This window comes from Chelonoidis abingdonii, chromosome 9, assembly GCF_003597395.2.
Source record: "Chelonoidis abingdonii isolate Lonesome George chromosome 9, CheloAbing_2.0, whole genome shotgun sequence".
Classification (NCBI taxonomy): domain Eukaryota; kingdom Metazoa; phylum Chordata; order Testudines; family Testudinidae; genus Chelonoidis; species Chelonoidis abingdonii.
In genome coordinates this window covers 79314184-79328156 of record NC_133777.1, presented here as the reverse complement: position 1 = coordinate 79328156, position 13973 = coordinate 79314184, and the positions used below count along the sequence as shown (strand labels likewise).

The following is a 13973-nucleotide window of genomic DNA, read 5'->3' as shown; positions in this document are numbered from 1 at the left end:
AAGAAGAACAAGAGATTGAATGAAATCACTAGGGATCTTGCTATAACTATCACTTTTATGTGGAAGGCACTCAGATACCACAGTGACAGGCAGCAGGATAAAACCCTACGCTTGACTGGCTTGGGTACAAATATCTGATTCACTTAGTCAGCTACTTGGAGCTCTGACCTCCCTGCTTGCTTCTTTTCTCTCTAATGACGAGGTCGACATTCTGGATGAAATTGGCCCCTGTGCAGCAGGCCAGAACGGCCTACGCACTGAGGTGCTCTGGACATATGCCTTGTTGTGGCCTCTGCACAGGGGCACAGTTCACCCCTGGTGAAATGTGACACTTCTCAGCAAAACATGCAGAGACCTTTTCACAGTCTCTGCCCCGTTCTATCAAGAACTCTGCTGCATGCTCCACGGGGAGCAGGGACCTGCCATCTTTTCTAGAGGCACAGAGAATTCCTCCTTCGATCCCCTGGAGAAGCCCTGGGCCATTACCTGGTCAGCTGTGTCCATCACTTTCATCAGCACTGGCTGCTGGTCCACAGTTTCTTCTGACGTGTAGGTGTCCTCTGCAATACAGATGCGCTCTTGTGAGCGGGGAGCTGGTGGGACGACAGCCTTTCACATTCTGGGCCACACACTCCATGAAGGCTCAGCCCAGGTATTTACATCTTCCACTCAATGGAAGCCGAGTCCCTGGGTGCTCCGGGGCTCAAGCACCCACGGAAAACCAATAGTGGGTGCTCAGCACCCACCAGTCACAGCTGTTCGGTGGCACCACTGATCAGCTGTTTGGCAGCTGGAGAAGGTGCTTGGGGGAGGGCGGAGAGCAGCGAGTAGCAGTTGGGGGAGGGCCATGGGGGAGGGGTTGGAGAAGGGGCAGGAAGACCCGGAGCAAGGGCATGGCTGTGGCGGAGGGGCAGACTGGGGGNGGGTGGGGGCCTCAGGGCGGGGTGGGGGTGGAGCACCTCTGCGGAAAAATAAAAGTCAGTGCCTAGTCCCTGGTTCTGGCCCCTGAAGAACAGCACTGATCACAAGGCTCTAGTCACTAGGTTTGCTAGCAGTGGGTGAATTAGAAAGGCATAACAAGCCATCCCCCCTCACTGCTTAGCACACCTCCCACGCTTCCCATCGTTGTAAGCACTACTAAGAAGTGTCAGCGTTGAGCTTAGCCATATAATTCGACTAGACCACGGTTATACCTGTAGCATTGCTATTATTTCATATCTGCATTACCTAAGGGCCCTACTCCGACCCGAAGGCCCCCTGTGCTAGATTCTGCACAAACATGTAGAAGGACATTGTCCCAGGCCCAAAGAGCGTATCCTCCAAGACAGGTGGCACATGAAGGATGCCGCGGAGAAAGACACAATGAAATCAACACAGCTGTTACATTGAGATACATTTGCCATATGTTTATTATTACAAAGAGACAAAAGAAGGGCCAATTATTCCCATCGGCCCCTAAAGCTGGTTGATTGGCTAGTTTCTGACGGGGCTTGTGGCAGAAGTGAGTCTGGAAAACAGAGCTATTTGGACAGGTGTCTGATTGGAGATGGAAACATTCCCCATTTTCCTAGATTCTTGGGAAACGATCGACTCTAATTGCTTGTTGGTATTTATAAAGTGCTGATCAGACTGAGCTGGTCGCATGAGCAAAGTCACCCAGCTGTAATGCCAATGAAGGCAGTGGCAGTTACTCCAGGGATGGTTTTGGCCCACGGATGTTACTGACACTAGCCCATCAGTTTCCCTGTAAGGAACATTGGGCCAGATCCTCCAGCCCATACGGACACTGTGCCACACTGCAGGTGGATGCTGGCTGTAGAACCTGGTCTCGCAAGGGTCATCCCAGTTCAAAATGGACCCTTTGGTGGCTCAAAACCAATCATAGACACATGCCTTCAACACGCCCTCCCTGCTGCTGTCATGTGGGCTGTGATGAAAGGAAAGAGGACATGTCTGGATGTCCCCATCTTGTGCCAATCCCTAACTGGTTTCAGCCCCATGAGCCGGTGAAAATTAGAGCAGCCCAGAGGCTGCTCCAGCCTGGTTCAGAAGGGTTGGCTCTGCATATAGCAGCCCCAGGATCAGGGGATGCAATAGGGAGATTTCTATGCTCTTGTCTGAAGCCTCCACCCCCAGCATCTGCCTTCTCCTGTGAGCTGCCTGGTGATAGCCACGGATCCAGCCCCTTATTGGTACAACAGCCTCCAAAGAATTTCAGTGAGTTTCTTTCTCCACAGTCCTGTCTCAATGAGGCCTTTGGTGGCCAGCACCGCTGGCATCCCTCAGTCTCCTTTGTATCTGCACAAAGCTCTCTGTTGAGTCACCGCTTCAACCGCACAGGTGTCCTAAGCCCCCTTTCCCAGGTAAAACAAAGGCTGTATTTTCACACACACATCTGTGTTTGCATCCACAACCAACATATGGCACATTGGATGTGAACCTATGTAGCCTGGGTCAACCTGCATTTGCATACGCAAATCAAGTATCAGTGCACTCAGCTCACCCATTGCTCTTAACAAGCCTTAAGATCTAATGTAGGCTATACTTCAAAATCCACAGAGCTCACAAGGACTTTCTACCTACCTACCTACCACCATAATACCTATGGGCCATTGCAAACTATACGTGCATTCTATGGTTGGCTTCTCACAAGAACGGCCATACTGGGTCAGACCAAATGTCCATCTAGCCCAGTATCCTGTCTTCCAATGGTGGCCAATATCAGGTGCCCCAGAAGGAAGGAACAGAACAGGGAATCATCAAGTGATCCATCCCCTGTAGCCCACTCCCAGCTTCTGGCAAACAGAGGCTAGAGACTTCATGCCTGCCCATCCTGGCTAATAGCCATTGATGGACCTATCCTCCATGAACTTAGCTAATTCTTTTTTGAATCCTGTAATAGTCTTGCCCTTCACAACATCCTCTGGCAAAGTGTTCCACAGGTTGACTGTGCATTGTGTGAAGAAACACTTCCTTTTGTTTGTTTTAAACCTGCTGCCTATTAATTTCATTTGGTGACTCCTCGTTCTTGAGTTATGAGAAGTAGTAAATAACACTTCCTGCTTTACTTTTTCTCCACACCAGTCATGATTTTATGGACCTCTATCATATCCCCCCTTAGTCACCTCTTTTTCAAGCTGAAAAGTCCCAGTCTTATTAATCTCTCCTGATATGGAAGCTGTACCAGACCCCTAATCATTTTGTTGCCCTTTTCTGAACCTTTTCCAATTCCAATATATCTTTTTTGAGCTGGGGCGACCACATCTGCACACAGTATTCAAGATGTGGGCATATCATGGATTTATATAGCGGCAATATGATATTTTCTGTCTTCTTATCTATCCCTTTCTTAAGGATTCCCAACATTCTGTTCACTTTCTTGACTGCTGCTGCACTTTGAGTGGCAATTTGAAGGTCATTTTTTCCACTGAAGTCCACTAGTATGTTTTTATTTTTTTCTTTTGGCCACAATAGAATTCACTAGCTCCTCCACATTCGGAGCTTGAACCTGCTTCTATCACAGTCAATTGAAAAAGTCCCTTCATTTCACTGGAAGCTTGGCTGGGCACTGTGTCAAGTGAAAATAACCTCCTGCTTCAGCTGTATCCTTCTGCTAAGTGGTCATCCCTCTTAAACCAAAAGTTGAATCTCCTTTTTAGGTTGAGTAAGAACCATCGTTTCCCCACAATCATAAACATAAACATTTTGACATATCTGCTAAACCTGGTTTAACAAACAAGTCTACAGTAGGAGAGTAGCACATAGGTCAGCCGTCAAAATAAATCCGGTCATAAATGGTTCAGACCGGAACTGGAAAGCGTTTAACCCATTTCAGAATTAATGTGTTGCTTACTTGGCAATAGCAAGGGGTTTATGTAAGTGAATTCCGCTATAAATTCATCTGATGAACTTCCTTTGTGGTGCATTTATTAGAGGAATGACACATCTCTGGCATGAGGGCTGCAGCTCACTGCAGGCACTTTGATCTTACTTCACCTGGGTTACGAATTCACATCTCAATTATCTTGAAGAGTTCGGTTTTGAGAAATGAGAGTAAAGGAAAGAGGTTTGCATGCCGCTGTTTGCCAGGGCTGGAAGTTTCATGGCCCAGGACAAGACTGTTCCACGCAACAAAATATCAGCACACATCACAAGGAAAGGGCAGAAAAGAAACATTCTGTTAAAAGAAGGGAGGAGAGCGAGTACTGTAGGATCTCCTCTAAATGAATCAGCCAGGAGAGTTCGCCCATTCTAGCTCCTCTTGCTAACTAACATTCAGACTCCTGTTAGCTGACAGCCATAACATTCCTAGGCAGAGGTACTTGGTAGTAACTGTCACAGGGCTTCATGTGTGCACAGACAGAGGGTACTGCTGCACAAACAGGGGTGCTAGAATAATCTGTATAAGTGGGGGTGCTGAGAGCCATTGAACCAAACTGTAAGCCCAGTGTATATGATGGAACCTACTCCAAACTGCGGCTGCAGTCCCAGCACCCTAGTTCCAAAAGGCCTGCGACATGGCCATGCCTGGCCTGGGACAGCTGACCTGGGCTCAGAAGGCTCAGGCCGAGAAGTAAACATCGCTGTGTAGATGCAAGATCCCAGAGCTCAGGCTCCAGCCCGATCCCAGATGTCTACACGGCAATTTTTCAGCCCTGGAGCTCGAGCCCCGCGAGCCCAGGTCAGTTGAGCCAGGACAGTGGCAGATTTGTATCCTTATGTAGACATACCCAGAAAGTACTGCAGGCTAGTAGTCTGAGTGCAGGTGTACACACCAGGAATTCCTGACACTTGCTCAGCAGCCTTGTTACCTAACCTTTTCTGCCTTCATTTCTCCATCTGGAAAATGGGTCAATAATTTTCTTAACAAGTCTGTGGCCACCTAACACCACAGTAGAGATGTCACTATGCTGTACACCATCTCATCTCAAAAATTCATGCGGACAGCAGGAATAGATTGCAAGTCTTTCTCCTCCAAACACTGATGCCACTCACACTCGACCTATAGGAAAATCTCCTGTAACTGATAGCAATAGAGGGCATATGAGACACAGTCAAGCAATTCTGATCCTATCCAGTACAGAGCAGTGGTACACACATACACACACAGAGTAGTCAATTCTTTATAAAGCTTACTTGCCTACCTCATGGAGGAATGGGAAAGCTAGTAGGCCTGATTTGCTATTGCCTTATGTCAGTTTTGCATAACTTCATTGATTCCAGTAGTATTAAACTGGTGTGAAACTGGAGTAACACAGCAATGAATCCAGGCCAGTGTCTCCAAAGCCTTGTGACAATTACCAGTGCTAAGTATTACAATATAGACAAGAGCTTCAGTATTTTTCTCCAAAAATCCAAAAATCACAAATCAAGAACTCGTCAATATATCTTCTTTCTTGGCCATCAGTAAAGGTAAAAGACACCAATTCAACTGGAAATCAAGGGTGTATATTTCACAATGGACCTATGGATCTAATGCACATGTACATATTCTGACAGAGGGGAAGATAGGTCAGCTGTTGCACAGGTCTGTTCAGAAAAGGTTTGATCTGGTAAGAAAAGCAGAGCTATGCAGAATCAGGAGCCAGAGACATGATGGTGTTCTTGTCTGTTAACTTATGCTGCAATGGCTGCCTCTTTCTTGAGAAATGGGGAAGAAGAGATTACTTGTGAAATAACAATTATGAAAGTTCAGCAATTTCTACAGCTACGTATTTACAGTCATTTTTGAGAGGCTTTAAAATATGGGAGATTTCTCTCTCTCTTCTCCCTTCTTTGAAAATGAGTTCCTGAACAAGATCTGAGGAAAGGATATTTAGGAACACAAGTTGCTGAGTTATTAGGTCTTTAGCGCATTCTTGGCTAATGGCCACAATAAATCATTTGCAGTTCCTTATGATGTCCTGGATTTGGGCCCATAAAAATAGTTGTTAATTACTAAAACAGAGATTCCGTGGAAAAAATGCCCAGAACATGTAACTGCAAAATATAGTTATCTGCGGACTTCTGCATCAGCTGCTCATTTCTGGGATATTAGTTTCCTATCAAAGTTAACACGTTCCCCAAATTGCTAGTTTGCAATTTCAGATGGAGCAGTGCACAGCTGAGACACCAAAACACACATAGGCCACATCCAAAAGCCATTGGGAATCTTTCCACTGACTTCTCCTGGCTTTAGAGCAGGCCTTGAGGGGAAAGAAAATAAATATGTTAGGAAGCTTTGTTTCTTTAAGCAATTACGCTGCCTCTCTTAGGGTCTGACCTAAACCCTTTGAAATCAATGGGAATCTTTCCATTGACTTTGACGGGCTTTGGATCACACACTTTTGTTCCAATGCAAACTCCTTTGCCCATGTAAAGAGGGCTCTGAGTGAGCGCTGTCTCTAGCCACAGGACAGCTCAGAGGTCAGTGGATGTGACTCCTAATTTATGATAGCTCAGGACCGAGATTTGCTCTCTTGGTTTTGTTACAGAGAATGTCCATTTCCATCTGTAATACCATCAGCTTTGTTCTAGGCTGGTTCTTTGAAGCCAAATTTTGCTCTATTCTTGGGTAGCTCATTAAAATGAATGAGTTGTTTTGGGTTTACACTCAGGGGCTTATAGAGTGTTCAAAAGTGGATTGAACTCAACCTGAGCCCTTCCCTGGACATCAGTGGGCTGCGGATGAGGTCCTTAAACATGGTGGGGGCAGATCAGGAACTGAAACATTTTTGAACATTTTCAACCGTTATGAATTATTGATAATCGTTATCATTTTAAACCCAGGAGTGCCAAGGCAATCGAGAGGGGCCCATTGTGCAAGAATAGAATAGCAGCCAATCGTAAATTGACAGACAGATAGCATTTGGGAGGCTGGCAAAGCCCTTTGATCGTATGGAAGGTGTTGGTGTTGTTTGAGCAACGTTGAGCGGTATGTAAGGTGGCAATTCGGTGTGAAGTATGTTTATGGAAGATCGGTAGGTGCAAAATTTGCTCTAATTCTTCCCCGCCTCCTTATATTGGTTTCTAAAGTTCATCTCATTCTTAATAGAGGAGAGGCCAAGGAGCAAAAAACAAATTCTCAATTAATAACTCCAAATTCATGATTGGATCCACTCTACAATAACAAGACTATGTTTATGCCTGTGATACAGGATGAGCAGCCTGGTGAGGAAAGAAAATACACTATCCAGATTTTAAGAGATTATTAATACATTGCAGATAATAAAGGAAGAATGATGTGAAGTATATAAATCCTCATGCTTCAAGGCATCACCAACTCTAATTAATGGGGGTCAGGAGGAAACTTTCCCTATGGAGAGGTTATCCCATCACTGTCTACTGCAGAGTACACGCACCTTTCTCTGAAGCCAGTGGTGGTTGCCACTTTCAAAGACAGGGTAGAGACTAGATAATCTGATCCAGTCTGGCAATAACTACATTGCTTTGCTAGTGTCTCTAACTGTCTTTCTCCCGTTATGAACTTTTATGAATTTTCAAACAGCTCTGTTTGGCAGGAATAAGAACTTGGCCACTGTGCAGTCCTGCCGAACACTGGAACATAAGCCTTTCCATGTCATCACAACGTATTTTTCAGCTGTCCTCTGTACCTGATTCACAGATGTCTGGATGAAGATTTAGAAGAAACGAAAAATAAGACAACTTCTGCCCATTCTCTCCTAGGTGGAGAAATTCCAGGATTCTCTAGGAGTTCTCACCAGCAGAAGTCCCTTTATTCTTTCCTCAGGGTTGGGGTAGGAGGTAGGGACTTAAATGGTGCATAGTCCTTGTTCTGACCTGCTGCGCAGGGGGAATTTTACCCCTTTTGTGAAAGATCACTTTGTAACAGGGGCACATATCCCTGGCAGCCCCTGCTGATGAACATGAGTATAAGAAAAAAGGCTCTCAAATGCTGGGCAAAATCCCATAGTCCTTGCTCAGAGCCAAATTCCCACCGCTTTCACTGGGAAGTTTATCTGAGGAAGACTGCAGAAGGAATAGTTCTGAAATCATCTTGTCCTTTAGAGGGGTAGCCATGTTAGTCTGGGTCTGTAAAAGCAGCAAAGAGTCCTGTGGCACCTTATAGACTAACAGAAATATTGGAGCATGAGCTTTTGTGGGTGAATACGTGCGTCTGACGAAGTGGTTATTCACCCACAAAAACTCATGCTTCAATATTTCTGTTAGTCTGTAAGGTGCCACAGGACTCGTTGTCACTTCGTCCTTTAGAGTTATTAATCGGTCTGGTAATCCAATGCTACCTCCATAACTACGGAAGCTGTTTTTCTTATCTCTGCTGTCTGTAATGACAGATTCAGTTTTCTTTTCTTGTCAACCTCTTGAGACAAGAGTTGTGATTTCTGTCATCTAGCCTTTCTCAGCCTGGTCCTGTTCCCTTGATAGGCTTTCCCACACAGGAGTGTATTTATGTGACTTGTAAAACAAGATACCAGCTGGAATGTGCCTGGGGCTGAGAGAACCAGTAGCGAAGGAGCTGCATATGGTGAAATGACAAGTAGAGAACAGGAATAATTCCTTTTTCCTTAACCAAATAAGGAGCACATGATCTAGTCTATTATAATCTATTCTATTCGCTCCTCTGGCACAATGGAGCTCTCTTCAATATGGGTAAATCTTGTCTGTGAGGAAGACAGGAAGTTCCCAAGGGATGGTCTGAGACTGTGTAGTGAACTCCCCAAGGATCTAAGGACCATCTCCACTTTCCATTCCAAGTGCGCAGTGCATTTCTTGGATCTGCCATCTCTGACACAATATAGAGCTATGTGCGTGCGCGCGCGCACACACACACAGAGCGAAAACGCCCTACCAAAACAATACACCCCACTGCGCACATTTCTCCCACTAGTGAGAGGATGAGAGAACAAACAATGTGTGACTGACGTTAGTTACGGTACTGAATGCCCTCCAGGAAGACACTCACACACAATAGCGATGAGTGCAATATAATAACCTACACACAACAGAATAGAACAGAACTGGTGTAAATCAGTGTAGTTCCACTGACACTAATAGAGCTATGCCTATTTACACCAACCGAAAATCATGAGAACAAACCATGGCGCCTGTCACTAATCCACAACCAGTGGAGCAGATCCTGCTCTCTTATCAGTGTAACCCCATTGACTCCTGATTCACATTGGTGCCAATGATGGAAGAGTCCGGCCCATTGGTTTACTCGGAGTCTAAAGCAGATTTACCCTCCAAACCTGCCTCCCAGCCACTGCTGAACTCAGAACTGACCCAGCCACTGCTGAACTAACAAGAGAGTTGGGAGTGCAGTACAAGGAATGGTGAAGCACCAACGGTTGGAAAGAATGAGGAGGAATCGTATATAAATATTTTTTCAGATAGACAATAAAAGCTGGTGTTTTCCATGATTTCCACAAGCACTTAGAAATACAATAAAGAGGCGGCTAATATCATCAGCACATGCGATGACATTCGGAAGCACCGGTGTAAAGTGCCTGGAAAATGAGATTTACATATGAGAAAAGTGGGTTTCAATCAGCATTTTTTCAGTGTAATTAAGTTCTCATTGTTTTATATTTCTCAAGTGTTTAGTTGTTTTCAAAGTACCGTACTTCCCACACCCCCGCCCCCACTCCCCAAAATGCCATATTTATGGAAAACCTAGACCTAGGAAAGAATTACTGTCCACTTAAAAAGGAAGAATGTTTTCTCATCTGCTAGTGTAGAAGGCCAGCTTGGTACCAGCTAGCTAAGGAAAGCTGCAGAAACTAACTGCTTGGCTTTAAATCACAGCAATTATAGAACAAGCACACAAGTGTTCCAGGAAATGGCATGCAGATTGCAACCAAGGGAAAAATAACTACAAAGAAAATGTCTTACCCAAATTGGGATCATATTCACTTATAAACCTCTTGGTTAGAAACTTCACAGTCAGTGCTGTAAAAGGTGAAACAAGCTTTGTTTAGTCTCAGTTTTGTTCGTGTCTATGCAACTCAGCTTCACATCAGTAGCAAGTAGCTCTTGCGTCCGCGCGGAAAGGGAAACGGAGAAACTCTCCCTTGAGAAATGGTTCATGGGCCCGTTTAGTTCTGCGCATGAAATCAAAACATCCCTACACGTATTCTTTCCCTCAGGGTTAGTCCCAGAGTTCCCATCTGTGCAGTGATACAAACTATTACACATTTCACTTTTGCCGAGCTGCAGCACACTTTCAAAGGATCACCGATTAGATTTCACTAACACAGTTCCCCTAGAAGTTTCTCAGAGATGGGATTTGAGCCCAGGACTGGGACCAACAACTTCTACATTCTAATCCCACCTCTGACACTGACTAGCTGAGCTTGATGGAGGCTGGCATAAGTCTACAAGTCAATGGCACTGTAGCAATAACTACCAGCTGAGGATCCGGCTATAGGATTCCTTTCCTCCAGCGATCCCACCCACAGAAAGATTTAGCCCAAATTTTCTCTTATTGCCCAGGTGTCAAAACCAAACCAGTTCTAACTTATTACACCTTGCAACTGACCACAGCCCAAATAATGGCACTGGGCCCTCCCAGCCCCAGCCAACTTGAACCAGACTGAGTTTAAAATGCACAGTAGGTACTGCCGGGAAAAGCACAGCATCATTTGGCATTTCTGAGTTGGACATTTGTTGTCCGAGGACATAGTCACAGGCCCTCTATATAATCTGAGTGCAAAGCTATAGGGAGGCTTAGGGCAGAGTAAAGTCATTTGCATTAACTAGAAATTATGGGATGGCTTTTCTCATGTTTATTTACTTTATGCAACATTGTACAGACAGAAACATATGGAAGATGAGCGGTCGTGCTTTCCATGTGATAACTGTGGTCATCATGTACTTCTGACTGCTCCCCTGAACCCTGCCTACCAATCTAGCTCCACCAGGCCTTATGTTACCCTTCCAAATCCTCCACAAGGCACCAGCTGTTTATTTTTTAAAATCAACCTACTCCTTCTTCCTTCAAATGTGGAATTCCCTCCCCTGCCGCCCTCCAATTACTCTGCTCATTTGCCACTGGAGTCTGCAGATACTGACCCCTGCCATGTAACAGGAGCAAGGAAATAAAGGCTGTGATTAGGCAATGCACTTAAACACCTGTTTTGCGTTCAATCCCATCCCTATTCAGCAAAGCTCTTGAGGCCTGACCCTGCAATGCTGACGGGAACAGGAGCCAGAACATTGACTTCAAAGAGCACAGGCTCAAGCCCTTAAGCAGGTGCGGAAAGTTAAACATGTGCTTAAGTGTTCTGCTGAATGGGGCTAGGGTGACCAGATATCCCGATTTTATAGGGACAGTCCTGATATTTGGGGCTTTTTTTTTAATATGGGCTCCTATTACTTCTCACTCCCTGTCCCGATTTTTCCCACTTGCTATCTGGTCACCCTAAATGGGGCTGAACGGCAGCCTTTCCGCAGCACTCCTGTGCTGCTCACAACTTTCTCGCCATGTGCGGTGCAGGTTGGGCAGTACTCAGTCTGCACTCGTAAGAGGTCAAGGGGCTGACATCTTGTGGCTGGAAATGGGACCTTTCCACCACTGGCGAGAAGCTCCCAAGCCTGGAGCTCAAAAAAGCTCTCCTGGGGCATTTTCAGATGTGTTAGCTACATTTTTCTCCTCCCTCTCCATGGCCTGCATGGTCAAACCTGCTGCACGAAGGCCTCTGGCTTTATGGAGGTGAAGTTACACAAAACACACCCCCAATCAAATTGTTGATAACTCTCTCAACTAGCTTTCCTGCTCGGTAGCCTACGTATTACCTGTGGGGTGGGTACTACAAAGGGTTTACTGGCATTCCTTTGAGATGCCCTTCATAACTCTCTCACGGCTCAGCCACTCGTATGTAACACAGCTACCCACAACCTACCGGTCATCGTTTTATAACACGCTGCCAGCCATTATGGCAGAGAGTGTGACCAAGCGCACAGGACACTGGCTGGCGGCTCCGGAGACCTCGGATCTAGTCCCAGCCTGGACTGTGCTCTGCTGCATGGCCTTAGATGCGTAATTTCCCCTTTCTGTGCACTAATTTCCCCATCTGTAGAGCTGGGAGAATGATGCTTCTCTCCTTTATAGAACACTTTGCAATCTGTGGATGCAGAGCACCATACAAAGGGAGGCGGATAACAGGGTTAGTATCATATAGTCTATATAATATATGAAAGGAGAAAGCTCTATTATATATCAGGCATTTGGGACTGATCCTGCAGTCCCTACTCTCATAGTTGAAAATGATTTTTAAATTGTAAGCTGTTTGGGACCAGTAACGTCACTTAGCAAGTGATTGTACCATGCCTTGCACCATGGTGCTACAAATGATAATCAAAATTCAAGGGTGTTTTGTCTGGGTAAGGAGAGCAAGATCCAGCCTGATATTGAGTAGATTCATTCTGCTGCTCGTTATGGGTTAAATTTCATATCAGGCTAGTCTGTTAGAAGCAGCCACCTCTATACCCCATTTTCTCAAAGAATGCAAGAGACATTTCAGCCAGGAAGTAACAGCTAGTTGAGTGTCAAAATTCACACCAGGAGCATTGTGTTGATGCAGAAATTAGGTCGCTTGAATCAGTTCACTCAAAGAACAAAAGGAATGAATGAAAGTCTAAGGTCTTTGCTGTTCTTTGGGGTTGGGTGGGTGGCAGAGAGGATCAGAGTTAATCACAATTAGAACAGAGCAAAACATTTTCAGTGAATAGCAAAATAGAGAAAAAAATCCATTTTTCAGAATAATTTTTCTGAAATTATTTCCGCATTCAGGTCAAATCTGAATAATAGTTTTGACTATTTTGGTTTTTGGTAAGCTCAGAGAGCTGATTTTGGTAAGCTCAGAGAGCTGATAGGTAAGGTTCCATGGGAATCAAGACTGAGTGGAAAAACAACTGAGGAGAGTTGGCAGTTCTTCAAAGGGACACTATTAAGGGCCCAAAAGCAAGCTGTTCTGATGGGTAGGAAAGATAGAAAATGTGGCAAAAGACCACCTTGGCTTAACCATGAGATCTTGCATGACCTACAAAATAAAAAGGAGTCATATAAACAATGGAAACTAGGTCAGATTACAAAAGGATGAATATAGGCAAACAACACAGGAATGCAGGGGCAAGATTAGAAAGGCAAAGGCACAAAATGAGCTCAAACTAGCTATGGGAATAAACGGAAACAAGAAGACTTTTTATCAATACATTAGAAGCAAGAGGAAGACCAAGGACAGGGTAGGCCCCACTGCTTCAGTGAGGAGGAGAAACAGTAACGGGAAACTTGAATGCAGAGAGCTTAATGACTTCTTTTGTTCGGTCTTCACTGAGAACGTCTGAAGGAATGTCTAACATAGTGAATGCTTATTGGAAGGAATAGGTTTTTAGAAGATAAAAAAAAAAAGCAAATTAAAAATCACTTAGAAAAGTTAGATGCCTGCAAGTCACCAGGGCCCCGATGAAATGCATCCCTAGAATACTCAAGAGATTAATAGAGAGGTATCTGAGCCTCTAAGCTATTATCTTTGGAAGTCATGGAGACAGGAGAGATCCAGAGACTGGAAAAGGGCAAATATATCCCATCTATAAAAAGGGAAATAAAAACAAACCCAGGAAACTACAGATCCAGTTAGTTTAACTTCTTGTGCCAGGGAAATAATGGAGCAAGTAATTAAAGAAATCATCTGCAAACACTTGGAAGTGGTAAGTGATAGGGAAATACCAGCATGGATTTTGAAAAGAACAAATCATGTCAAACCAATCTGATAGCTTTCTTGATAGATAACGAGCCTGTGATAAGGGAGAACGGTGGATGTGGTATACCTAACTTAGTAAGGCATTTGATACGTCTCGCCATGATATCCTTATCAATAAACTAGGCAAATACAATTTAGATGGGCTACTATAAGTGGGTGCATAACTAGGCTGGATAACCGTACTCAGAGAGTAGTTATTAATGGCTCCCAATCCTGCTGGAAAGATAACAAGTGGGGTTCCGCACGGGGTCT

General features: G+C 44.8%; 1 protein-coding gene across 4 annotated transcripts in view; it reads right to left on the bottom strand.

Moving 5' to 3' along the window:
* RASL12 (RAS like family 12) overlaps positions 1 to 13973 on the bottom strand; it is a 45351-nt gene that overhangs the window by 13055 nt on the left and 18323 nt on the right. For 3 of the 4 annotated variants that reach the window (XM_032766002.2, XM_032766001.2, XM_032766003.2), the window contains exons 3-4: positions 9853 to 9909; positions 487 to 560 (exon numbers count right to left, since the gene is read on the bottom strand). In XM_032766002.2, the coding sequence (XP_032621893.1) occupies positions 487 to 560; positions 9853 to 9909 (131 nt within the window). The remainder of the gene's footprint in view (positions 1 to 486; positions 561 to 9852; positions 9910 to 13973) is intronic. The other variant, XM_032766004.2, reaches the window with a different exon arrangement.